This window comes from Agelaius tricolor, unplaced genomic scaffold, assembly GCF_023055355.1.
Source record: "Agelaius tricolor isolate 1412-34295 unplaced genomic scaffold, bAgeTri1.0.p SCAF_6, whole genome shotgun sequence".
NCBI lineage: Eukaryota > Metazoa > Chordata > Aves > Passeriformes > Icteridae > Agelaius > Agelaius tricolor.
Window position 1 is genome coordinate 20,304,813 of NW_027269266.1, and position 25,642 is coordinate 20,330,454.

The 25,642-nt window shown below is 37.6% G+C and overlaps 1 protein-coding gene across 1 annotated transcript in view; it reads left to right on the forward strand.

Annotated features, from left to right (window-relative positions):
• The first annotated feature begins 1,100 nt into the window (after positions 1-1,100).
• CFAP69 (cilia and flagella associated protein 69) overlaps positions 1,101-25,642 on the forward strand; it is a 58,838-nt gene continuing 34,296 nt past the window's right edge. The window contains 18 exon segments of the mRNA XM_071428966.1: positions 1,101-1,278; positions 1,752-1,814; positions 3,129-3,194; positions 4,250-4,359; positions 10,960-11,036; positions 11,770-11,868; positions 13,725-13,874; positions 13,999-14,176; positions 14,919-15,039; positions 16,935-16,983; positions 17,068-17,189; positions 17,666-17,882; positions 18,757-18,921; positions 20,159-20,277; positions 20,706-20,824; positions 21,830-21,911; positions 23,142-23,334; positions 23,866-24,003. Coding sequence (XP_071285067.1) covers positions 1,120-1,278; positions 1,752-1,814; positions 3,129-3,194; positions 4,250-4,359; positions 10,960-11,036; positions 11,770-11,868; positions 13,725-13,874; positions 13,999-14,176; positions 14,919-15,039; positions 16,935-16,983; positions 17,068-17,189; positions 17,666-17,882; positions 18,757-18,921; positions 20,159-20,277; positions 20,706-20,824; positions 21,830-21,911; positions 23,142-23,334; positions 23,866-24,003 — 2,227 coding nt within the window. The 5' untranslated portion in view covers positions 1,101-1,119.

Below are 25,642 nucleotides of genomic sequence, written 5' to 3' on the forward strand. Positions count from 1 at the left end.
CACTGTCACATCATGTGAGGGCACTTTAAAAATGTGCTACAGTCCTGCCTTTGTATGACCTGTGTTCTGTGATCACAGCTCAGGATGTCATGGATGTGAAAGGGGCCATTGCATTTTCTAAATTCAGAGTCCTATACTATGCTAGGCTGTAATTTTGCCATCATTTCGGAGTTGCATACAGGATGAATTTCTACTAAATGCAGAGAGTGCACAGGTATTTTTGTGTATACACAAATACACAATATGTGTATTTTCCCTTTGATGAAAAGAGAACACTAGAGCGTGTGTGAGTACTAAATATGAGATGCACCTTATTTTTGCAGAAGGCAAGTATGAAATGGGAAGAGTGTGTAGCATGCAAGCTGGGAAAAATGAAAATAAGGACTGTGTTGGTTATATTTGGAGCCATAAAGTTGTCTTTCTTGATTGTTATCAATCACGTATTTTAATATAAAAACTAGCTGTTTAAATCTCCAGATATGTTAGCATTTAATAAATTTATTCACATATTCAAATATTTGTTTGGAATCATTGTAGTTAATTATTTGTCAATGAAAACCGAGGTTGGCACTGAAAGACTGGGGATATGTGCATATCCAACGTGGCGTGTGTGCAACTTGCCCCAGGTGTGTTCAGATCCCAGGAATGGCAGCTGAAGTGAGCATCCAGTAGAGTACCGGTGAGCGCACCGAGCGCTGTGTTGTCTTTGAGTCTCAGCTGTCAACTAGACCTCAAACAGCTGCTCACTGTTTGCTAGTAGAAGATACCTACATCTCCTCACTCTTCTGTCCCGGCCTTTATTACTTTTTTGTATCAGTCTACGCACAGAAAAGGTTACTTTTGCCATTTTCCCCGCTGCCAGGCTGCCCCAGGCAGCGCTTTCCTGTTTGGAGTTTGTCGTGGTGGCATCTCATGGAGGGTTTTTTTAACGATTACTTGTTACGGACCCACCGGCCTCTTCCCTTCCACCTGCCCAGCATGTAGACGGGGTGGGGGAATGGCCGCGTTCACAGGCAGCAGCCCGCGAAGTGCCATTTCTGGCCGGGTGGAGGAGAGCTGAAGCAGCGGCAGGCGGCAGAAGGGCCGGGCCGGGCCGGGCCTCGGCACCGCGCCGCTCCCATGGCAACGGCCGGGCCGCGCTGCCGCCGCGGCGGAGCCGCCATGGCCTCGCTGGCCGCGGCCGAGCCCCCCGGCCCACGGGCGGCCTCCCGCTCCCCGGCCCTCGGCCCCTCTCGCAGCGGTGGGGAGAGGCGCTCGAACGCCGCGGACGCCGCTCAGGTGAGCTCTCCCGCGGGCAGGGGCACCTCCAGCCCCGGTGCTGGCCCGACCACTGCCCTGTGCCCAGCCCGGCCCTGCCCTGTGCCCTGCCCTGTGCCCTGTCCGGCCCTGCCCTGTGCTCTGCCCTGTGCCTGCCCTGCCGTGCCCTGTGCCGTGCCCTGCCCGGCCGCGCCCTGCCCTGCGCCCTGCCCTGCCCTGTGCCGTGCCCTGCCCTGTGCCCTGCCCGGCCCGGCCCGGCCCGGCCCTGCCCTGTGCCCTGCCCTGTGCCCTGCCCTGTGCCCTGCCCTGCCCTTCCCTGCCCTTCCCTGCCACCTTTCTCACGCTGAGAACAAGCCCCGATGTGTGCTTGAATTTACCCATCCCTGAGTAAATTCATGTTGGTTTAACACGGCTATTTCACATTTTAAACGCCTTAAAAACAAAATTTAAAAATCAGTTTAAAAGAAAAAAGGTTCAAAGTGTTGCTTTTTCAGGATACACAGTCGAGGTCAGTGGATTTGGATCACCTCGTCGCACTACTCGGAGATTCGGGCTCAGTAAGTAACCCTGGTACCTCGCTGTCTCTGTTACACAGGTGGTAATGGGGTTTTGACAAATTTTTTATACAGTTAGCACCCACCCTGAATAAACTCAGATGGGTTTATTATACCCAACACAGGTGGCTGGAGCTACAGAGCAGAAAGATGTGTATATCTTCTGGTATTTGAATGCTTCTAAAGATGATAATTGTTGTTTTTAAAAATTTTGTCAGTTATGGATTTATATTTAAAAAATACATAGGGAAAGAGAAGATCACACAGGAACTTAAAAAAAGACAAAGGCATGAGCATTCAAAAACCAGACATGCAGAATTTCTAGTATATTTGAGAATTTTAGAGTACTGAAACCTACAACTGGAAAACAGGTGTACATAGAACCTTATTGAAAGTATGCCATGAATTTATGTAATTTTCCAAGTTAACTGCTAACAGTTCTCCAGGGGGATGATTTTAAATGCAGGTGAAATATACAAAGGTCAATGTTGAAGAATAAATACACACAGGACACACAGGAAAAGCATCATCTCTCATGGGCTTTCACAGATGATTTTTAGTCTCCACAAGATGATTTGGCAGATTAAATTCACTAAGCCATCTAATAATTTTGATCAAATTATGGATAATTTATGCTTTTAAAAAAGGACCTGATTAAACTAGCACGTTTTAGATTAATGCCCCTCAGAGAAGTAGTTATATCTTCCCCTCTTCCCCTTTTTTAATACAGAGCTGATTAATAAACTTACTGACTGAAGGAAAACTGCCAGATGTTATTGTTTACTGCTTCTGTAGATATGATATGTAGATATAATAAAATGCCTGTAGGATTCTGGCCTGCCTCAAGTTGCAGGTGCTCAGGAGAGCTGAAATGAAAGCTGCACATCACTGACACAGTCTGACATATCCTCACTTCAGTTGTTTTCAGCTTTGAATTTGAAGGCTGTTCCTAGAGGTGCAGAGCACTCTAAGCCACCTAGATCTACATGCTTACACATTTGTGTTGTGTGTAACATAGGTTTGGTTTTCTTAGCTGCTTTACAAAGAATCACAAAGAATTTAAGAGAAAGAGTCAACACGTTTGAAGAGGAGTTTTTGAAAGCCTCTTCAGTTACAAGAGAACAGACTTCATACTTAGAAATGAGGATTCATCGTGGAGTTAATCCTGTTTCAAAGCACTTTGAGAATTTTGTTGCGTCTTGTAAACTTTCAAATCTGGTTTCCACTTTCATTTAAACTTAAAAGGGCATAAACATAATCATTTAAGGCTCTTGGGCAAACTGCAATTAAAACCTGTTTTTCATTCTTTTATTTAAGAAAGATTTGGAAAAGGAGCAGCTGAAAGCTCTGAAGAAGGTAGTCAAGCATTTTGAAAATGGAGTTGTATCCTTTTTGCCACTTTAGAATTCTAAAGTCATGGTGTTTTATGTATGGTAATAGTCTGACTTTTCAGTAAAGTATTTGATGCTGTACTGTGCTTCCCTGTGGAGAATAGGGATATACATTCTCATCACTGGCCTCCTTGTGTGCACACAGCCAAGGTTGGCAGGTTGACAAGACTCTTGGATATGAGATTCATTTGTCACAAAATTCAATAGAAGGTTCTCACCTGTACAGTGGCTGAAAGTGTCCAAAATGTACCTGGTGTACTTTAAACTCAGAATAGAAAAACATAAAAATTGCCACTACTTAAAAAACAGCAGATAAAATAGCAAGATAAAATAGACTTCCAGTAAGGAGACATTTTAAAGAAAGATGAAATCAGACTAATTTATCTGAAACCTTTTTTCATATTTACAGTACAAACTGAAAGGTTCCAATAATGAGAAGTACTAAGGAGGGTGTTGGTATGTGGAAAAATGTTATTAATTTCATACAGTTCAGATAACTGCACAGTGATTTAAGGCATCACATTACAACTGAGTTGTGTACTTCAAGGCAGTTTCTGTGAGTCAGTAGATTGGTATTAACTTCTCAGTATCAATTCAGCTTTGATTTTGTGCCTCTACCCTTAAATTAAATAATCTCCATATGTATTTGGGTCCAGATTTTCAAATTTCAGTTAGTCACTTGGGACTAGAGGAGAAAACAATTTAAATATCACAAGGCCATCTCAGAATTTAGATAGGTAAATCTGACATTGTGATGTAAAAGCTTTTCATCCTTCATTTTTTGGAATTTAGTGCTGAGCTTCCAGTAAGTTTATCTGAAAAGACACCTAAATCAGATTTGCAAAAGTTGTACTTATGTAAAAGTAAGGCTGCTTTGAAAAGCCTAAGTATTGACTCACATACTTCTTTTAAAACTCCTAACTTTGTAAATATTGGTCTTCTTTTTTCTTGGCTGTATCTTTGAAGAGTGATGAGCACAGTTTTCAGCTTTTTCTGCTGATTCATAGTGGTACAGATGATCTGATTTCCTTAATTTCACATTAAAAGCCCCTTAAGGATGTTGCACAAATTACTGAAATTCTTAACCTGTGTGCAGAAAAATTGCATGAACAAGAGGCTTTCACTGAACCTTTATGTGAACTTATTAAATTGTTTGGGTAAGTACCTAAGCCCCTCTTTTAGAGATTTAAATACTGCTTATTAACAGGTTTATACATTTTCTAAGGAAACTGGCATATCCATACAGCATTTATCTACAAAGCACCTGTGACTGCAAGGTATCCATCCTTCCTTTTCATCAGTTGTCTTTTACTTGTGTGCAGTTTCTGGTGACATGGATGAGGAATCTATTTCAACAGTTCAGCATCTGTGCAGTTAGATGCTACATAATTCAGAACTGTGTTGCACTGGGCCCCAGCTTGCTTGGAAGTGAGGTTCCCCAAGGTCTCTTATTGCCCCAGTCAATCTGGGACTGATGGCCTCAAAGGATTCAGCAGCTGAGTGATACTGCAGTGTGTTTTGCTGTTTCAGACAAGCTCTTAAGTGAGTTTAAAAACTTAGGGGGACACAAAGACACTCTAATACCTGAAGGTAAGCATTGTAAAATGACAAGCCATATTACAGGAGAGAATGAACGTCAACAGGATTTAGGATTTATATTTACTTTTAAAATTTATTGCATGAATTTCTGGACGTCTTTGTTGTCATACTGAAATGAACAGGGCAGGAGACTTTTTCTCCTTTTAATGCCTTTATTAAAGGTGATCAGCTCAAGGTTGGGAAGCTCGACGGGTCTACAGTTTCCGTCGTGTCTCCCAGGGTGACTCGCAGAAGGAGAATATTTGCAGCTTTGTCCACTGGGGGCAGAGCTGGAGGTCCAGTCCTAGGCGAGGCTTTTTGCGCATGACTTTGAAGTTGATCTTTATAGCTTCAGTCTCTCCCTGTGCCGGTCCGAGAGGATTTTCATGGTCAGGGTGAGGGGTAACGAAGGCCCCCAGCATCTCTGCAGGCTCAGCACTCCGCTCCTCACGTCCAGACATCACTCCAGTTTCTCAACTCTATATTGGCTCGTTGGTTTGGGGGTCTTTTCAGTAAGTTTGGAGTAGCAGGTTCTCATGGCATGCAGGTCCTGAGGTTATTTTGCATACCCCCCCATCTCCCAAGTCTTGTCTTTTCACTGTCTCGGGATGTCCCCTCCCTTCACTGTCTCGGAGAAGAGCCATTAACTTAGCCCTAGCCAGGGCCTTTACTGATACAAAAAAACCATTAACGACAGTGACTTGTAATTGTCATAACAAACAGGTAGTGCTTTAGCAGCAACAGTGGTCTGACTAGTTTTTGTAACCTTTTTCTCCCAAAAAAATTGGCAGATTTTTTGTTTATAACAGTCCCCCTTCTTTTTCTTTGATCGAGCTTAAATTTAAGCTGGCATCAACTTGTAATTTTTGACTCATGAGCTTCATATTTAATTTTTTTGTATTGATTATAAATTTCTTGAGCACTCTGGTAATCATGGTTACTTAACTTTGTTACCTTTCTTGGTTTCTTCAGGTAGAATTTTTTGAGATCTTTAGGTTGGTCTGCATGGCCAATCCTACTATTTTAATAAAACAGGAAAATAAGCATAGTAAAAAGAGCAATCTTCCAAGTATACACACAGTGAGCAAACCTACTTTTTCTCATACATCTTTTTTTGAAAATCTGTAGGTTATTTCACCAACTGGAATCAAGTGTAGGAGTTTGTTCTTGGTTATTTACACATGCTAATTTTTTAATTTCATTTGAAATGTTTTTAATAATTGCACTCTTTATCTCTAATACTGCTTGGAGCCTGATGATTCTGTTTAACATTGATATTGGAGTCTGAACTTGGCTTTTACAACTTTGGATTTTCTCAATTTCTATTGCACTTTGCCTCTTCTGTTTGGTTTCTCTTAAATCTTTGTATATAGGAACTCCTAAACTTGATCTAGTTTCTTTGGGTAATAAGAGGAAAGCTGGTTTTATCATTCTAGCGGTGCAGCTGCCAGACCAGTCCCCTGACAATTTAGTGTATGCCGTAGTACCAGAGACCAAAACTAGGTTTTTAGGGCTCTCTTGAAATGTGTTTTTTTCAGTTGGGCATTCTCAATATTTACACAGTTCTTTCATTTTCTAAAAGGGGTTTATCTCTTTTGCAGTATACTCTAACATTCGTATACTTCACGGTGGGTACACTTGTCTCTTTCTTTTTTCTCAACAGACTCTAATTTATTTGAATCTCTTGGGATCTACTGGGGAGCTGAATTCTTTACTGCTAAATACTTCTTACAAACCATCTTTCTTACTGTTTTTACCATTTCTTTTCTTTTGACTAGATCTACTGAGCTTGCTTTAGCAGCATTACATTCAAAGCACAACCAGGCTTCTCCTATAGGGCACTCTCCCAGGAGTGGCTGCCTAAAAGTGGCAGTATTCTGGGCTATCTAATACACTCTCTTATTTTTCTGATAAAGGACCAATTGGGAGAGGTTAACACGATTAGGGTTAGAATTGATGTGGACTCTAGACAAGGAGCTCACTTCTTCCTCCTCCTAGAGGGGTTGGTAGCACTCACTGCACTGCTCTCCTGGGCTCCCCAGAGCACCACCAGCAATGAAAGCCATCCTTGCTACCCTTCCCAAGAGTCCGGTATGGGCCATCTTGCACAGCCTGCCCACCCGGCCTTGCCTCTTGGGGAATTTTACTGAGAAGCTTCCAAGCTCTCTAGAGTCTCTTCTACCTGCTCCTCTGGTTAAACCTCTCTTGGTCTGTTCCCTACCAATTTTAGTCTCTCTTAGGGGAGTGCTCCGTAGAGGATTAACCTGGAGTCTTTAGAACCAATTTGGGGGAACTTAACTAGAATTACTTATTTACAGTCTTAAACTTTTTACAAACTCATTTTACACAGAACTGTCCTGAAACATTTTAAGCTATGTTAGGGCTCTGATACCAATTATTTTCCTATACAGTTCAGTCTTTTTGACTCTTCTTTCTGAGAGTCAGCTTTAAATCTTTTGATCCTTTTATCACAGTATACTTGGGTGAATTAACTTGTGATGTGGTTGAATCCTGTCCAGTGCCCGGAGGTGAGAGTGATGTGGAATCCGGTCCAATGCCAGAGGGAGAAACTGATGTCTGATCTGGTCCTGTACCTGGGGGTGAGAGTGGTGTGGACTCTGGCCCAATGCCAGAGGGAAAAACTGATGGAGTCTGGTCTAATGCCAGAGAGAGAGTGGGGTGGAGTCTGGTCCAATGCCAGAGGCCCAATGCCAGAGGGAGAGTGGGGTGGAGTCTGGTCCAATGCCAGAATGCCAGAGGGACTAACTGATGTGTAGTCCGGTCCAATGCCAGAGGGAAAAACTGATGTTGAATCCTGGTCCAATGCCAGGGGGTGAGAGTGATGTGGGTCCAACCCTTTTCTTTTGGTCTTCACAGTCGAATTAGTGATGAGGAGTACCTGAAACGGGCTTTCAAATATAGGCATTAATGGTCTGCTATTTTATGATTCTATCAAAACTCAGTTTCTTTGGTTAATGTATAATTGGTTAATTTCTCTTTTTCCATAGCTGCATGTTTCTCTCATCAACTCCTACATACTCTGTATCTTGCAGGGAGTTGTATTTCTGTTCGCTAACTTAACTCTTAAAGTGCTTTTTTCTCCTATTTTTCTGTGTATTAAACTTACTGGTTTTCTGTTCTATTTTCAAGATCTTATCTATTCATCTCTTGCCTCTGTTTCTTACTTTCACTAACAACTTAAATACTACTTTCCTTTCAACCCCTTACACTTAAAACAAATTTTTTTCTCACACTATTTTTCAACACAATACACTTCCTTCCAACGAGATGTGGTAAAACTCATAATGCACAATCTACATTACTTATACTTTAGTTCGTCTACATTCACCCACTTTTATTTCTCCTTCACTTTCACACATTACTCCACACTCTCACGTCACAAAGTGGATCTTTATTGCTAGAAAATCACGGGTGCCTGTAGGCCCCCCTCACCTTGGGGCTGGCCTCTAGGGCTCAGTATCTCTGGGCCTCTTGGAAGGGCCAACTCTGGTTGCCTCCGATGCTCATTCACCTGTGAGGCTGCCTGTGTGTCACTCACTCTCTTACAGCTATGGCCGCCTCACATGTCTGGGGAACATTAGTCTGGTTTGCAGGTCACACACACTTCTTTGGCCACCTGCCCAGGGAAGAGTAGCCTGGTTTTGTTTGTGACTCACTCTCACACATGCAACAAGACAACAATAAGGTACTATAGTAGAAGAAATGTATTTGAATATGTGTATAGAGGCTTTGCCCCAGAAGTCCCAGTTGCCCTTGATGGGCTGCAGCTGCAATGTCCTTAATTGAGCTGCAGCTGTAACCAATGAAGATGACCAAGATAAAAGGGGCGGGTAAGCTAGTCAGGGAGAGCCTTCGAGGAGCCCTAAACTGAGAGAGAACAGCATGCAGCAAGGAGAGTCAGTGAAGATCTGCAGCCATGAGTATTCAGCAAAGAAGTATAGACTTTAAAAATCTAATAGAAGAACAACAAGTGGTGACCCTGACGTGATAGTTAGCAGAAGACAAGACAGCCAAGAGCTGCAACAACATGAAACAGCCGAGAGCTGTGGCAGCCAAGATCTGCAACAGAACAGCCAAGAGCTGTGGTAGTAGCTAGCAAAAGATGAGACAGCTGAAAGCTGTGGCAGCCAAGAGCTGTGACAGAACATAGCCTTTAAGTCAGAGAGCTGTAAAAGAGTATGGCCTTTGAGCAAGGAGCTATGTGTGTTGAACATGGCCTGTGAGTCATAGAGAAATGTGAGTGTTGAACATAACCTGTGAGTCATAGAGAAATGTATGTATTGTACTTGAAAATCTGTACAACTGTTAACTTGTGTAAAAGAAAAGGGGGAAATATAGTAGAAGAAATGTATTTGAATATGTGTATAGAGGCTTTGCCCCGGAAGTCTGTTACCCTTGATGAGCTGCAGCTGCGATGTCCTTAATTGAGCTGCAGCTGTGACCAATGAAGATGACTGAGATAAAAAGGGGCGGGTTAGCCAGTCAGGGAGAGCCTTGGAGGAGCCCTAAACTGAGAGAGAACAGCATGCAGCAAGAAGAGTTAGTGAAGATCTGCAGCTATGAGAATACAGCAAAGAAGTATAGACTTTAAAAATCTAATAGTAGAACAACAAGGTACCTTTTACTTTCACATCACTCATTACAAGTTTAGGTGTTACTAGCCAGTCCTAGTGCTATTGGATATCCTTCTAGTTTTTGTAACCTTTTTCTCACAAAAAAAAAATTGGCAGATTTTTTTTGTTTATAACAATACTATATTTTAAGTAATCTGTAGAATAGAACTTAGGTGTTATCTGCACTCATCGGTAGTTTTCTCCTCCTCAATAATTCAGTAAGTTATTTATGGTATGCTAGTAGCTACAGTTACTCCTGTATTTAATTTCATATCAGGAGAATAAGGGAAAAAAAAAAACCCACCAGATAGAAAACTAGTAAAAGAGATATTCAGATAAATTTTTACATAGCTTCCTCTCAGCTGTTAGGTTTATTAAACACAGAATTTCTCAGCTGAATCTTTTAGTTCCCTAAGCACCCTGAGATGTACTGTTTTTCTTTGCTGCTACACAGTGGGGAGTGAGGAGGTACATCATGGAGTTTAATTTTCTTTGGTGTTTGCTAGAAGCATGACAAAACTGAGAATGAGTGTATAAAGTCGGTAAAATGTATCTGTGAGACTTTTCCTCTTTTAGAGCAGTTCAGCACTAATTATGGTTTCTGCAATGAATATATTTTAGAAAATTGCACCCTTGGGTTTTGCTTTAATTTCTGTAATATGGAAATTCCACCACAATTCACTACTACTTTGTATGACAGAGAAGTCTTTAACCAGAGTTAGGGGATTTTTTTTTTTTTTAGGATTCAGTTTCAGATGCATTAATTTCTCCAGTAAAATAGTAAAATATTCCACTCTTTTGTAACTGCTTCTGTTTACCTGTCTTCTTCCCACTTTCTTTTTTTCAATGTCTTGTTTCTCCCTCCCCTGCCTCTCCCAGCAGTTATTCCATTGTTTGTTCTTTACTTTCTTTTCCTCTGGCAGTGTTTACAGAGGTAAACTTACTGGAAAGCTGCTTCCACAGTATGTACTGCAGAGACCTTAGCATAATATTGTAATGTTTACTGTTAGACAGTTTTTAGCACTTAAATGTTTATGTCTATCTGAGTATTTTGAATATGTTATTGAGTATTTATTAATATCCTGTTTTTAAAAATAAATTTGTTATTGTGCTATTTGGAGTCAGTTTATTTGGTTTACTTTTATCCATTTCAAGAGGTCTTGCCCATAGATAAGGTCCCTTTTTTCCACCTCTGCACATGTCTGTACATAGCCTAGTTCTGTAATAGCCTGATAGTGCCTAGGTTGTAGGATTTAGTCTTCCACATTTAAATGACATTTGTTTGTTCAGCATGTCTTGTTGCATCATATTTGAATTATTAAAATATTATCTATGAACATTTACCACTGATTGCCAACATGTAATTGCAGATTATTGATTATTAAGCTTTCAGAGTAGAATCAGCATTGCAAAGAGTGCATTCATCCTAGAAAATGTGTCTTTATCTGAAAAAATTGTCAAGGAAGAAGAGAAGAGCTACTGAACTTTTCTGGTGGCTTCATTAACTATTACATTGTTGTAATATTTTTAAGTTTCATTTTGCAGGTTACCATTTCTAAAAAGGAAATCATCTGATGAAGCAAACTATTCCGTTGAAGTTTCACAATCCATTACACAACTGGGTGAGTGTAACCTGATATGCCACAATAAAATTATTATTATGCCACAATAAAATCAACTGTATTATTAGAATGATTTTAATTTATTGTTACTCCTTAGTAAATGTAGGTAATTTCTTTAAATTATTCATTCAATCCTCTGTATTTTTTCATATTCGAAGCAGTTTTTACTTTGCTCTGCAGCTAACCTGAAGATTGGCTTGCAGAATCAAAAGCTACATGAGAAAATGTTATCAGTGCACATGAAGAAGTAGACGTGTATCTAGCCTGTTCCATTTCATTTTGATCTGAGAAATGGGGGTGTCACTGTAAACACTGAAACCTAGGATGCCAGGAATATGTATCCTTCCTGCTTCTATGCTCCCTTTATTTCATATCATATCTGCTTAGAAGAGTTTCTAATGGCATGGTAGTGATGACAACAGCTTAGTGTAGTAGCTTAGTAGCTTTCCTCAGAATTCCCCAACTTCTGGAATACTATCCAGTGCCTTCTAAGTGTTTGTAGCCATAAAGCAGAGAAGGTAACTTTTGATTAAACTTAGGCTACTCCTCTAAGATGCCTTTGTCCTCTCCAGTGTGGGAGTCTCTGCCTCTTGAATATTTTATAATGAAACTTTGCATGAAATTACAAATTTGTAGGTAATACTAAGTGCTGTAAAAAGAAGAATACTGTGTTAAGAGTACTTTCTAAAAAATTATAAAGTCTGTTAATTACATTTATTTCTCTTTCTGACAGGTTACTTGATGAGCGTGCAAAGCTCTCAGGTTAGAATACAAATCTGTAAGAGTGTTGTTAATTTTTTTAATATGGAGCTACCAGGAAAACTACTTTCAGGTAAAGCAGGGTATTTTTATTTTTTAATGATCCCAACTACTTTGAAATACCTCTTTAAATTAGCTATTGATTAATTTTTCTTTATAACTATGGTTACTGTATCTCATATATTAAATATATAACATTGGCAAATATATAATTAACATGTTTTTATAGAGGTGCGTATTCTAAATCTGAAATAAGTTCATCAATGTACAAGGAATTAATTATTACACTTACAAAATTATCATTAAATAGCATCCAGAAAATGTGAAGTGATACAAGATCTCTGAAATGTGGGTAATGGAGGGGGAAAAAAAAAGCAGTTAGGATCAGAATAGATAAGGAGGGAAATGTGGTTTTCAAGATTTCATATGTAGCCTGGAGAGAAGCAGCTCTGCTCTCACTTGTGTTGTGAGGGATAGATCTGAATCCGTTTAAATTTGATTGAGTTCATATTATATGGACACCTTTGAGCATAGGTTTGAATAAATGGTGTGACTTATCTCTGCAGAAAGAGGCTATGCATGAACTCAGGCATGATCAGAATCCACTATTATATAATTCCTTTGACTCTTAGGATAGTGCCAGAGGCTGTGGTCAGGTGAAGTCAGTCATGGATCCCTCCCAGAGGGGCACAGCATCCCATGCTCTGAGACTGCACTGTCTTTATTGGCAGCCAACCTCAAGTGAATATTGCCGCAGTGTGGCTCAGGAGGGCAGGTCAAGGAGCATGCTTGATATCACTGTGCTCCCCTGCTGTGTTCCTGCAGTGGGGTACTAACCCTGTGCCCTTTTATAAGTTTTCATCTATTTTAGGAGGCCTAAAGAAGCTGCTGCTACTACAACCCTTTCAAAATTCTAAAAATAGGAAAGCATCCAAATCTGTTTTTACCTTACAAACAAGACTCAAACCCTGCACATAGCTATGTGTGCATTTAGTTCTGTATCTGTAAATAATTCCATCAGGATAAATGAATGTTATTGAGCAATTTTGTTTTTCTTCATCCAATTTAGAAAATAGGATATGTTATCTTGAAATGAAGAATGTGTTTCAGTCTGATTTTTTAAGTCAAATATTTCATCTCTAAGCATATATGTACATCTTGCCAAAGTCTGACCCTGCAGAGTTCTCTTATCTGTAAAGTAATATCAACTTTAAGCCTATCAGAGTGTGTGCTCAGTTAAACCTCATTTCACCATGTGCAATATCTGTATTTATCAATCTGGTACTTTATGAAATTTGATATATATATATATATATATAGTGTGTATATATACACATATATATATATTTAAGCTGTTTAAAATAAACTTTGCTCTCATGAGATATCATAATATAAGCATAAATATGAATTTATTTTCTCAATGCTTCACCTTCCCCATAATTTAGTAATGAAATACAGATTTCATATGCATGGACAAAAGTAAAAGCACAGACACATTAGAAAGTCAAGCTTGTAAATCAACGTTTGGATTCACCTATTTTAAGTAATATGATGATAGAATGCAATAATTCTCTAGTCAACAGGCTACTGAAGAGAACTAGGTTACTGATGACTGAAGAAAGTTTTCCACTTCTATAGTCTTGCTTTTGCTTTCATTGTCTAAATTCTAAGCAAGTAATTTGTTTCTATAGCATTGAAGTCTGCTTGAGGGTGAGTCAGTTGGATGTTTTATAGGCACTATTCAGATAAAAGAAAAGCAGCTCTTGTGTATTGGATTGGTTTTCTTAACTGCTTGAAATATGATACTTGATTTACAATCCTTTCTTAAAAACTATGAACAGTTTATGAAGTAATCAAAATTCTGGGGTTTTACTGCATTTAATTTTACTGCAATTTACTGCATTTTAATTAAAGCTACTGTATGTACAGGTTACCAGCCAACAAGTCCAAACTATAAAATCCGGATGGCTGAAACAGGAGGATTAGCAGAAATTCTTGTTTTGTCACTAACATTAGTTGAAAATCAACTTACTGAGAAGTTGTGGGTACTTAAAGCTCTCCAGCATCTTTCCACCTCTGGTTAGTACAAACTGTTCTTTCAATAATCTTATTACCATTGATCTTAAATCATTTGTTCTCTGACCATGCCTGAAACAATTACTGACCTATAGAGAATTAATTACTCTGATTTACATAATTTCAGGAGAAAGTTGTGAACAAATGGTGAACGTCCAAGCAGCCAGAAGGCTTTGTTTGTGTCTAAATGGTGCTGATCCCTCGGGACAGCTGCTGTTCCGATCCTCAGATATCCTATGGAACCTGCTAGAAAAAGCCTCAAAAGAAGCAGCTGTTATTCAGCTCAGAAGCTTGGAATGTGTACAGTAAGTACAGGGAGCATTTAATGAATTAATTTTGTCATTGTGGAGACATCTGGATCATTCTGTTGTGTAGCATTTTGTTTGAAGTTAACTGAGAGAAATGCAAATGGATCTCTGATGACATCCTCATTAAGATTTCAGTATTAAGATAGTAGTTGCTGTTACAGGGCAAGAACAAGGTGCTCTTCTGCATAGTGCAGGAGGAATAGCTCTATCTATTGCTTTGTACAATAGAAGGTTAAGTGCATCATTTTGAAGCTCCCACATTAGGCATAACAGGCCAGTATTCCTTCACTATTGAAGTGCTGATGTTACAAAATTACAAGGAATTTCTATGCCATGATATACAAGGTTTATTTCTAGATCCTCTGCTGGAGTAAATAACAGGTTCTTCCTTAGTGAGTTAGACTGTTTTAACTATTTAAGATTAGACTATTCCTTCTCAATAGACATTCAGCAATGTCCAGTTCCACATTTAGTAAATACTGTGTCTTTATATTAATTGGTTATAACACAAACAGTGGAAGATGCAATTTTTACTATATGCATCTTGCATCTACGAATAAATGGGATGTCTAGTGGTACCCAAAGGAATCCACTCATAATAAAGTTTTAAGCGATTTCTCTTGTAGTTAAACCCTAAGGCTTTGAAAAGTATGATGCTGAATGAGGATTCATATATGTAGAGCTATCCAGCATTAGAATATCAAAGGAAAAGGTAAAATGCATTTCTTTTTCTTTGAAGTGCTTTGAAAGAAGCATTTGTAGAGCTCGCCTGTGGCTTCCGGCACTGCGATCATCAGCTACGGAATGACCTCTTGGTGATTGCCACCTTACTATCTGAAAGCTCTGCAGTACCTATGGTTGTAAGTATTTAGAGTTGTATTCCAGACACTAGTGGCTTCTTCTTTGCTTTTATAAGCTTGGTATTCTTCCCCATTTGGGTTCTAACATTTATTTCTCCTGTGCTTTTTTTTCTTACTTGGATTTGCTGAGCAAGAAAACATTTTTTCTTTCTGTGGTTGTCTTTACCTCAAAGAGACTTAAAATCTGTAGGTAATTAGTCCAGAATACTATCAACTTTATTTAATTCTTAGGAAATCACATTAACAGTATCTATGTGCAGAATTTAATGTTAATTCTTGTATTCTTGTATGGATTCTTGAATATGCCATTCTCCTAAAAAGAGTTTTGCACTAAATCTCATTTTTTGTTTGAAGATGTAGGCTATATTCAGATGACCCAAATCCAATGTGTGCCTCATAACTGGGAACAAGAAGGGTGTGCAGAAATCAGCTCAGGAGCTCTAAGATTCTGAGAAAATAATTAGGTCCAGTTAATAAGAGGCACATAAATTCTTTCAAAGACTACGTCACACAATGCACTACCATGACTTGCCTGAAATGTAGATGACTCATTCTTTTGTAATAGTCCAGAATTTTTATGAGAAACTTGCAGAGAAATTAACTTTATATAGATGTTAATATTGCTTTAGTCTCTTGTTTTACATTTGAGATTTACAGCTTCAAATGAAGTTGGGACATACATACTGAATAATTAAGCAATCAGGTCCCTGTGGATTAATTGGCTGTTCAGGAATATATTACTTTCCTGTTGAAGAGAAGTTTACCAGTTGGCTGTATTACTAAATGAAGATTACAGACTTTTAATTCAAGCTTTTAATTTAACACCAACTAATATGAAATATCTGTTATACAATTGCAGCAACATATTGAATATCTAAAACATTCAATTTGTTTATCTGGCTGTAGAAACAGGGCATTTTATTCCTACAAAGTAAATAAACCAGCTATGTATTTTTAATTCCTTATACTAAAAGGAAGAAAAATTGTTTCTATGCAAAGAAAATATTAAAACAACTTAATTTATGTTTTTTACTCTCAGCCTGCCTAGAGATTTTACAAGGTATAAATATAAGGTGGAAAAAACATTAACATTACTATTTAATTCTGCCTTATAGATAATACTATAGCAATGTCCTTCAGAATGTTCCCTTTTCTTCTTAATATACTATCCAAGCAACTTCAGAAAAGTTAGTCTTATATTTTATATAGCTCACAAATCAGCACAGGAGTCTGAACCTTTGAAAAGGAAAAGTTTTCTCATCACAAGCAAACTGTGAAATTTATGTAAAGTTCATAATGATATTATTATCTTTGTGCTAGAAAAAAACCTGTTTCCTAATTGCTTACCTCAGAAACAACTCTCCTTTGCCTCTAATGTGCTGCATAGACACCTCCTGGCTTTGGTCCTATCCGTAGTTATATTAGACATTATTGTCCTTCTGTAAGCTCTCTAGGAGCTGTGATTTACAAGATTTTATTTCTGAGCTTTTCATATGTGGTATTGGTAAATTCTTCTTGCCCATACATGCAGTTTTCATATGTACTGATGATCCTGATGTAAAATATGACCAAATGCATTTTAAAAAATGGCTCTAAAAGCACTGAGAATTTTTTTTGTTAGGTTATAGTAGTGATGTTTGGGACTTCCCCACAGAAGTTCAGACTTGTTCAGACTGAATGAAACATGGGTTTAACTAATTGTACCCTTAGGACTGCAGTTAGTTATTGTTGTATAATGTCCAAATGGTTGTTCAATTCGTTGATAAAATTCTGTTTATTCTGCCATAGGATACATTAAATTCTGTGTTCTGAAGAAAAAAGTCAAGCCAAAAGTAAATCATAAGTCTTAATTTCACTGCAATTTAATTAATGTGTGTTTTTTGAATGCCTATTAGGAAAGTGGATTCGCAAAAATCTTAATAGTACTTGCAACATGTACTGAAGGTAAGAGATTCCATAGTGCATAATTACACAATATTTACTTTTAATTATGAGTTTTTTGTAACTTATCTACCATTTCCATCATAGTTAAACTTCCCAATCCTTTGGTAAAAGGTTTTAAACTTACCTACTCCTACGAAGATTTTGAGATGAAGAAGTTACTATTTAATATAATAGGAATCTTATCGAAAGACCTATCTGCTGCACAGGTAAGTTGTAACAGAACAGAAATAATATTTTTTTTTTAAAAAAGGGAAAAGAATCACGAGAATATTACTTATCTCTCCATCTACCATAGTACAGTACACTGAAATTCTCTGTTCTCCAAATCAAGAATTAATACATAGCTTCAGACCAAGCCCTGCTGTTGATAAGTAGGATACAATTTCTATTTTAGAAAGTTACGAACTTAGACCATGCTAGGGAAATTGCTGACAAGTGACTGCAGAGCATTGTTGAAATGCACCTGAAGAATATAATAAAATTTAGCAAACCACAATCTCTGGGAAAGCTACAGAATATAAAAAGAGTTTGCCTGTACTTGTACTGTTCATGACATATTTTCTCAATTAAAAATTAATTTTGTTATTGTAGGACAGATTAAGTTGACTCACCCTTTAGATTTTTCTTATTTGCATGTGAAACCTGTAAACTGTCTCTCTTTTTCTTTGTCTGGACTCTGCAGCTCCTCAGTGAAAATCATGTGATCCCAGCTTTGCTTTATTATGTAAAACAAAATCAAAGGTCTGGATTTCCTGACTGGTCTGCTGCCCAATATGAAGAATTACAGCTTCATGCACTTGCTGTTTTAGCTTCGGTGGCTCCTTTGTTAGTAGACAAATATTTGTCCTGCCAAGCGAATACTCTTCTCCTCATGTTTCTAGAATGGTGTATAGGCCAAGGTCAGTGGGTACTCATGGCTTTCACACACAGGTAACCTCAAAACAGTTCAGCTGAACCTACTTTCTTTGACAGGAAAGGAAAATGTAAAACTCATGATGTCAGAATGATTCTTTTTCATAGGCCACCTAGGAAGCATATGTTTCCAAAAAACAACCAACCTCTTTTTCCTACTAAAGGATGAGCTGGTGCCCCTCTCCCTGTGTACCATTATATTGATATTCCTTCAGACAAACACCTCTACTGTCTGTGTTTTAAGTGAGCCAGGTCCTTCCCTTGTGGCAAGAAGTCCAAGCAGGAATTCCTGCCATGAGACAGGACATGTAAACACAGTGTTGTACATGGTGAGACAGGTTCCAGACTACACCTGGCTTCTGGGCATCAGATAAGAGTGTGGGCTAAGCAGAAATAGAACTAAGTGCACTCAGTTTTACTGCCCAGATTTCTAAGGATAGCTATTTTTCATCATAAAATTGGTATGTCTTCCTAGCTTTCCTAAGAAATTTCCTAAGAAATTTTTAATTGGGTTGAATGGAGATCAAAAGGTGAATATTAAATGTCATACCAAACATAACATATTTCGAGTTTGTAAAACTGCTCATGAACCTAGTTAGGGTAAAAAATGTGTAATAATTTTAAATGTTCACCAAAATGTTACCTTTATTATGCATGTAAAAAGTATAGTTCTAAACAAAAAGGTTTATTTACTACATGGTTTTAAACAAGAATAATTTCTAACTTCAGTAGGGTTTGGGGGTTGTTGTTGTGTTTTGGGTTTTTTGGGGTTTGTTTTGTTTTGTTTTTATTTTTCCTGAGCACATTATTCTGAACATAGATTGTGTGCCAAAACCAGTATTGGTTGTGATTGCTCCACAGATCCTTTCTTTGGTCGAGGTAACAGTTTCCATGGAACAGGTGGTCGTGGCACCAAACTCGCGCAAATGCGCTACAGCCTCCGAGCTCTGAGATCTGTTGTGGCCCTTTATGATAATGCTGTGAACACTAATTTGTGTGACCAGGGAGCAATTAGCCAGCTACTGGGTAAAGCACAATTTGTATTGCTGTTCTTTAATTAGTACATTTCTGTTGACACTGAGAATGTTCATGTGTTTTTGTGTGCTGTGTTTTTAGTGTGTCCTTCAACAGCTGAAAAACTAAAAAAACCTCAACAAATTCATCCAAGATGTAACTGATTTGATGTTAATTTTTTTTTCATTTCACTACACATTGAATGAGTTAAGCAAAACAGCCAGTTTTAAAAGTCTAGATGTTTAATTTCAGAGCAAAAGCTGCCCCTTCTCACTTTATGTTACTGCATTTGGTAGATCTTGTTTTCCTTGTGGCAGTCCCCAGAAATTCCAGCCCATGAGTATTTTTCCACCTCGGTCTATCAGGGTGTTGCTTTCCACAACTCCTCTTTAGCATAGAATAAAAATAATAACAAGGTACCTTTATTTGAACAGCATGAAGAAAAAAAACAGAATAAAACTGCTTAATCACTGCTCCTGCAATTTTAGAGCACTTCTTGTTCAGTAACACATACCTACTGTTAAATTTGGTTTTAAGTTCCAAAACAAGCTGGTTTAAGTTCTTTTCTTACAATATCAGAAGGTTTTCAGTACTCTGAAGGAAACAAAACAAGAAAGATCCTTTGGAATTCAAAGACTGTGTTCTAATAAAAAGCCTAGAAATTAATTATTTTATAACCTCAGTTCAACTCCAGTGAAAACTCTGTGGAAACCTACAGCTTTTAGTGAAATAAAAATTATTATTGTACCTTACATATCAGAATCAAGTAACTTTTACTCTAGGGGAATTTTGTGTATGAATGCCCTCTTCCACATAGTGGTTCCAAGGCTGACTTTCTCAGCAATGGTGGTATTTCATTTCTTTCCCACATTTCCACTGTCAGTTCAAACATTTGTGAAGCTGTGGGTGAAGCAGCCAGTTTGTTGTCTTTTTCTAAGAGTTCTTTAATTCATATCAGTTCCCTGAATTCCTTACACTGGCACAATCTAAGGGGCAGCACAGAGTCTGAACAAGGGAGAAGTCAGTGCAAGCTGCTGTCATTAACTCTGTCACCAAGAGTAGAGGCCATGAAGCTGCAGCATCAGAGTGCACCACTTGTGGAAGCTGTTACTGAAACGCAGGAGATAAAAATGAACTTACTTTAAAAATCCTTTCATATAAATTTGAGTTTTGTAAAAAGCAGCAGCTGTAATAGAATTTTGACATGTGTATAGGAACATTCATATATATAAAATATATCCATTTACAGACATCCTAAAGTATGCAGCAGGCATATCTAAAGAAAAAGAAAGTATTGCTCTACTGGAAATCCAAGTTGACGTATTCTTTATTTTGTCTGTTCTCTGTGAAGATGATAACAACAAAAAGGTATGTATCTTTCTACCTTTTACTGTGCAGAAAGTGTCAAAACAGATTATATTTTCTTATAAAGGAGACTACTTTTTTGTGTTTTAATTGAAAAGCAGGTGTCAATTGTAGTTCATTGTTAATGAGTCATGTTTCTTGACCCAGCTAAAATATAAAAACAGTCAGAAATCCACTAGCAAGTGTTGAACCTATTTGATTATTAATTTATATCATTTTTAAATTGATATATGAAAGTGTGTTAAGAAATGAATTTGAACTTTGGAAAAACTGAAAATCTTTTTTCTTATGTCTACCTCCTGCTCTAACAAGCGGACCAAATTTATTGCAATATAAATATTTACATTTCCCATTTTCCATTGTATTTTCTTACATGTTTAAATTTAGTAAATATGGCTTAAGAAACATTGTTTTAATTAACATTTCAACAGGAACTATTCAGCTGTGAAGGAATTGGTATTCTCATCTCATACTTAAAGTTGGATCCAACGAGGTTATGTAGTGGAATAGGCCACAATTGTCTCCTCCTCAGTGCACTGGACTGCTTGTGGTTAGTGAAGTATTTTAGCAGCAGTAACTTGGAAAAATGTCAAGTGTTGTATTTTTTCTGCAATGCTATGACCTTTCTCTGCATATGTAGGCCTTTCTTCTGTTTATAATGTATAAAAATTCTTCATAAAATTTAATTAAAAATGATGCAAAAGAAATGGAATACACTGCCTGTAAGATTTTCTAAATATGGATTCAGTGTGACAACCTTACTCCCCACACAGAGTGACCTCCTGACATGCAGAGTTACTCAAGACTTTCTAAGAGAGGCATATGGTTAGAGTCTATAAATAACTTCAGAGAGGTAAACAGCAGGCAAGAATAGACCAATATTAGCAAAAACTATGTAAACACAAGAATTGTCTGTAAACTGGCTATATTGGGCTAGAAATATTTTAAAGATTGCCAGTACATAGGAGGAAAATAAAAACTTGTTTTAAGGCAGAGGTTGATAAATACATTAAAAATCAAATACATTTGCTGGGAAAAAATACTGATACAGGAGATCTCTAGTTTCTCTGTTAATGACCATAGCAGAGGAAATAAAGAAGCAACGGCAACATTGAATGCTGGCTTTATGATCATTTTAATCTGGGACAAGCAAACGGTTGCCAAAAAAAGTATTGCTTGACTCACCCCCTTGTTTTTGCTGGTAGAAATATTCATGCAGCCCTACAATAAACCAGATTAGGGACATAACCTGGTTAAATTTTAAACTCGTTTACTGAGTTAGTTTCAGTTCAAATACATATTCCAATTCATTCAGAGCCTGCCAAATTTGTCAGGCTGCTTCGAGGAAGGTGTGCCACCTGCAGGAGAAGAAAGAGCAGTCAAGCAGGGTATATTTAGTTATAGGTGTAAATGAAAGGCACATGAAACATGATTTTTCTGCTCCCTGAATATTGCATACCAAATGGTATGAAATTCAGTAAAATAAATCTGATGATTGTAGAATGTTCAGAATCATAAAAGTTTTTCTACATAAGGGATATTATTTCTGTTTAAGGTCTTGTGTCATTGGATGTTGCATTGCAGAGGACTCCTTTATTGAGAAGCAGGGCGTTTTTCTCCTTCTGGATTTGTTGGCAGTAGGTATTTTTATTACTGGTTTTGTAGAATGAATGAGTAGGAAAACAACATGGCAAATTTTGTTATTTTTGTTGCAGTATCTCCTAAGACTGGTATGATACAAAAAACCCAACCAAACAAAACCAAAAAAAAAAAACCAAACAAAAACCAACACAAACAAAAAAACCCCAAGTATATTTAACTGCCTGAGAGATACCCAGATATCTGCTCAGAAATCATTGTATAGGTTTTCCCTGTATCTTTTTTTTTTAATACGTATTTGACAGAGGGAGTTTTTAATTTAACAAAATTATACTATTTTTGAAAAGAAAACCCAAACTTTGCTCTCAGTTTGGATGACATCTCTCTTCAGAAAAGCATTTCAGTTCTTCATATTGAAGTTAGTAAGAGCACTTGATGGCTTTAACAGATTTTATGTTTGAAATTACCTTGTACATATATCTTGTGTGTATAGCTACTTCTGTGGATCTTAGACATGGAGCTGGCACAGACATCTCCACTCTTAGGAAATAAAAATGGACCTTCCTTGGGTCATTCACTCCTCATTCACACTGGTTGTGCTGTCAGCCCCTGATGTCCTTGCAGTGCAAGGCTGCAGACTCTCACAATAACAGAACCATAGAATGGCCTGGGTTGGAAGGGACCTTAAACATCACCCAGCTCCAACTCCCCTGGCCATGGGCAGGGCCACCTTCCACTAGACCACGTTGCTCAAAGCCACCTCCAGCCTGTCCTATCCAGCCTTCAGGGTTGGGGCATACACAGCTTCTCTGGGCAAGCTGTTCCAGTCCCTCATCAGCCTCAATATTTAATCTAAACTGACCCTTTCTCAGTTTGAAGCCCTTGCCTCCTCTCAGCTGCTGCCAGAAGATCTGGCCACAAAACAGAAGGTGTCATGTGAGGTACTGCTCACCCTCTGCCTTCAGAGTTCTGTTTCTTACAACAATAAACCTTGGTAGCAGTGTATTCTCCAGCATATGATCCTGGAGCCATGTACACACAGGAATGCATCTTATATGATCCTGTCCTCATGTTCCTTGATTTATGGAACTTTGCATAGTAGAATGACAGAAACTTTAAGGATGTACAAGCTTATACACTAATTTTGTGCAAATACTAGTGATTAAAGGCTTGCAGTTACTTGGTTACATAGTACACAATTTCTCAGAAAGAAGGCATCAATGTGTTTTGAACAGTTTAAAACTTTCTTTACTTTATCCTTGATAAAGGTAAAGGACAACAACCTGTCCAATATAATTCTTGGAGCCTTGGTTGAATTTTCTGACAACCCTAAAACCGTTCTGCACATGAGTATCTGGCGAGGGAAGAGAGATCAGACAGCAGCTAACGTTCTAGTACAGTTATGGAGACAGGAGGAGATGGATTTGGGAGTCCAACGTGATCAATATGGAAAGATTGTTGGTAAGTTTTGTGATGCACGTGGAACTGTGAGCAGCCCAGTAAAATAATGACATTCTTTGCTCTTGTAGTCTGAATTCTGATGACAGTAAATAACAGCATTTATAACTTTACACTATATTTTTTACCAAACATAAAATATCTTCAGTTTCATTTATTTTTTATTTCATTTTAGTTATTCATTTATTTTCATTTTATTCTGGCCTCTATATGGCATTTTCTAGATCAGCTGGGAATGGACCAAGTATTGAACAGAACAATGACCAGCTTTTCTAATGCTAGACAGTTAAAACTGCTTAATTTCTTCTACGAAAGGCATTTTATTTTGTTCTATGTTGTAAAAAGAAGTGAGTGCTGTTCTCACAAATTTTTAGTCATGCTGATTAAAATTTCCTGACCCAGATTATGCTCAAGTCTTGGCCAAACAATCAAAATTATTTACATGCTGTCCACAAAGATGGATTTCCTCTAAGTTTGGCAACATACTTAGAGGATACTTCATTCTTCTACTCTGGTTTTGTGTTTTTATATTAGACACCAAGAGACCTCTTATTACCAGCTTCCAGAAACAGCAAAAGGTCATTCCAGTGCCTGCCTGCTGTCCCAGTTTTTCCATCATGGAAGTTTCAGAGAGCGCACGGGCAAAAATTTATTCATTATTTTGCAAGCTAGGTAAGACAAATGAGTTGCCTTGTTAGTGTCATATTTGTTATTAAACTGAACTTATAAATAAAGTTACTATTAAAAAAAAACAAAGTCGAAGGAAACATTGTGATTCAGCATCAGTACTCTCTAATTGATAGATGCTTGGTCATTATGTTATTAGTTAAGTCCCTCTTTTTAGAATTTCAAGACTTCCCCACTACTTTGCTGCCCCTACCACCAGGAAGAATTTTCTTAGGACTAAACCTAAAATTTGCTTGAAATTCTTTGCAATTTATTTTCCTACACACAATATCTCTTTCATATCTTTTTGCACTTTTACATTTATTTCTCTAGACTGAGAAAGATATTACTCATTGATTGCATTTTCTAACATAATCTCTAGTTATTTTTGGTTTTTTCTGTAGTCTTTCAATTGAATCAAATTCTTCTTGGTCTGTAGTGTACCAAAGCTGAACACAGTACTGCAGCAGAAGCCTCACAGCCAGATAGAGTTATGTTACTCTACACATCTTGTAAATAAACATTTAGACATAAATGTAACAGTAGCTGTATTCCTGGTGGCATGATATTGTTTGCTCATTCAACTTAGAATGTTGTACAGGTGGCTATTCCTACAGTTAGAATTTTCTATTTGTCCTCACTGAATTAAATTCTGTGTTTTTAGATAGTTTTTCAGAGTAGCAAGATTAAAAAAATTTGCATTTTAATATTTTCTTTCAAAGTGTGGTAGTCCCTCTTAATTTTTCATTGTTTGTGCACTGAATACTCATTATACCCTTGTCTTAAAACCTTGACTGACTGAACTAAAGATAAGTGATAAATTCTTCCACATCCATGAGATTTTTTTTTTGTCTGTAGAGAAAAGTTGGGTCTTAGTTTTCAGTAATTCATGTTGGATATTAATTTTTTTTCTGTTAACATTTAGCTGCATAAACATTATCTAATTATTTGTTTCAGGGGATTTTTTAGGCTTATTTTTGTTTTCATGTCCATCCTCTGCAGGTTCAAAGGTAATCAGTAATTGTTCTGAGATTGCTTGCCATTCTCTGCTTTACCTAGAGAATGAGCTGGTTTGAAAACATCCTTAGTTTCTCTAATAATCTATAGCTACTTGCTCCTCTGTTGTAGGAGCTCCAGGCTCTTACTAATTTTAGTAGCGTTAATTATATTGAATGTTGGATCACAGCTGGTTTCTTTACTAAAATAAAAAGGCATAAGATTTTCTTTCAGCTGTCTTCTATATTCACAGATATCCTCCATGTTAGTTATATACATTGCACTGTCTCCTGGGAAGTACTGAAATTATAGGAAATTTGACAATAACATATGGACATATTTTATAGTCTTTTATCAGCAACTTCCTGGGTTGCTCCATAACAGCCTGTAATCTAGAAAAGCAGTGGTGCTAAATGGTCTTTATTTACAGTATTTCTTAACTTCAAAACATGATGTAATTATACTCCAGGCAGATGCTACTTTCCCAGTTACCACACAGATGATATGATGAAGTCTAGAAAGACTTGATATTTGATAGATTATATTTACATTTTTTTAATTAAGTGCTGTTATCATTCAGTGTGCAAAAAAAGGGAAACATAGTCTCAGCAACCATACTTCCCTACCTTATTCTTTTACACATACTGGG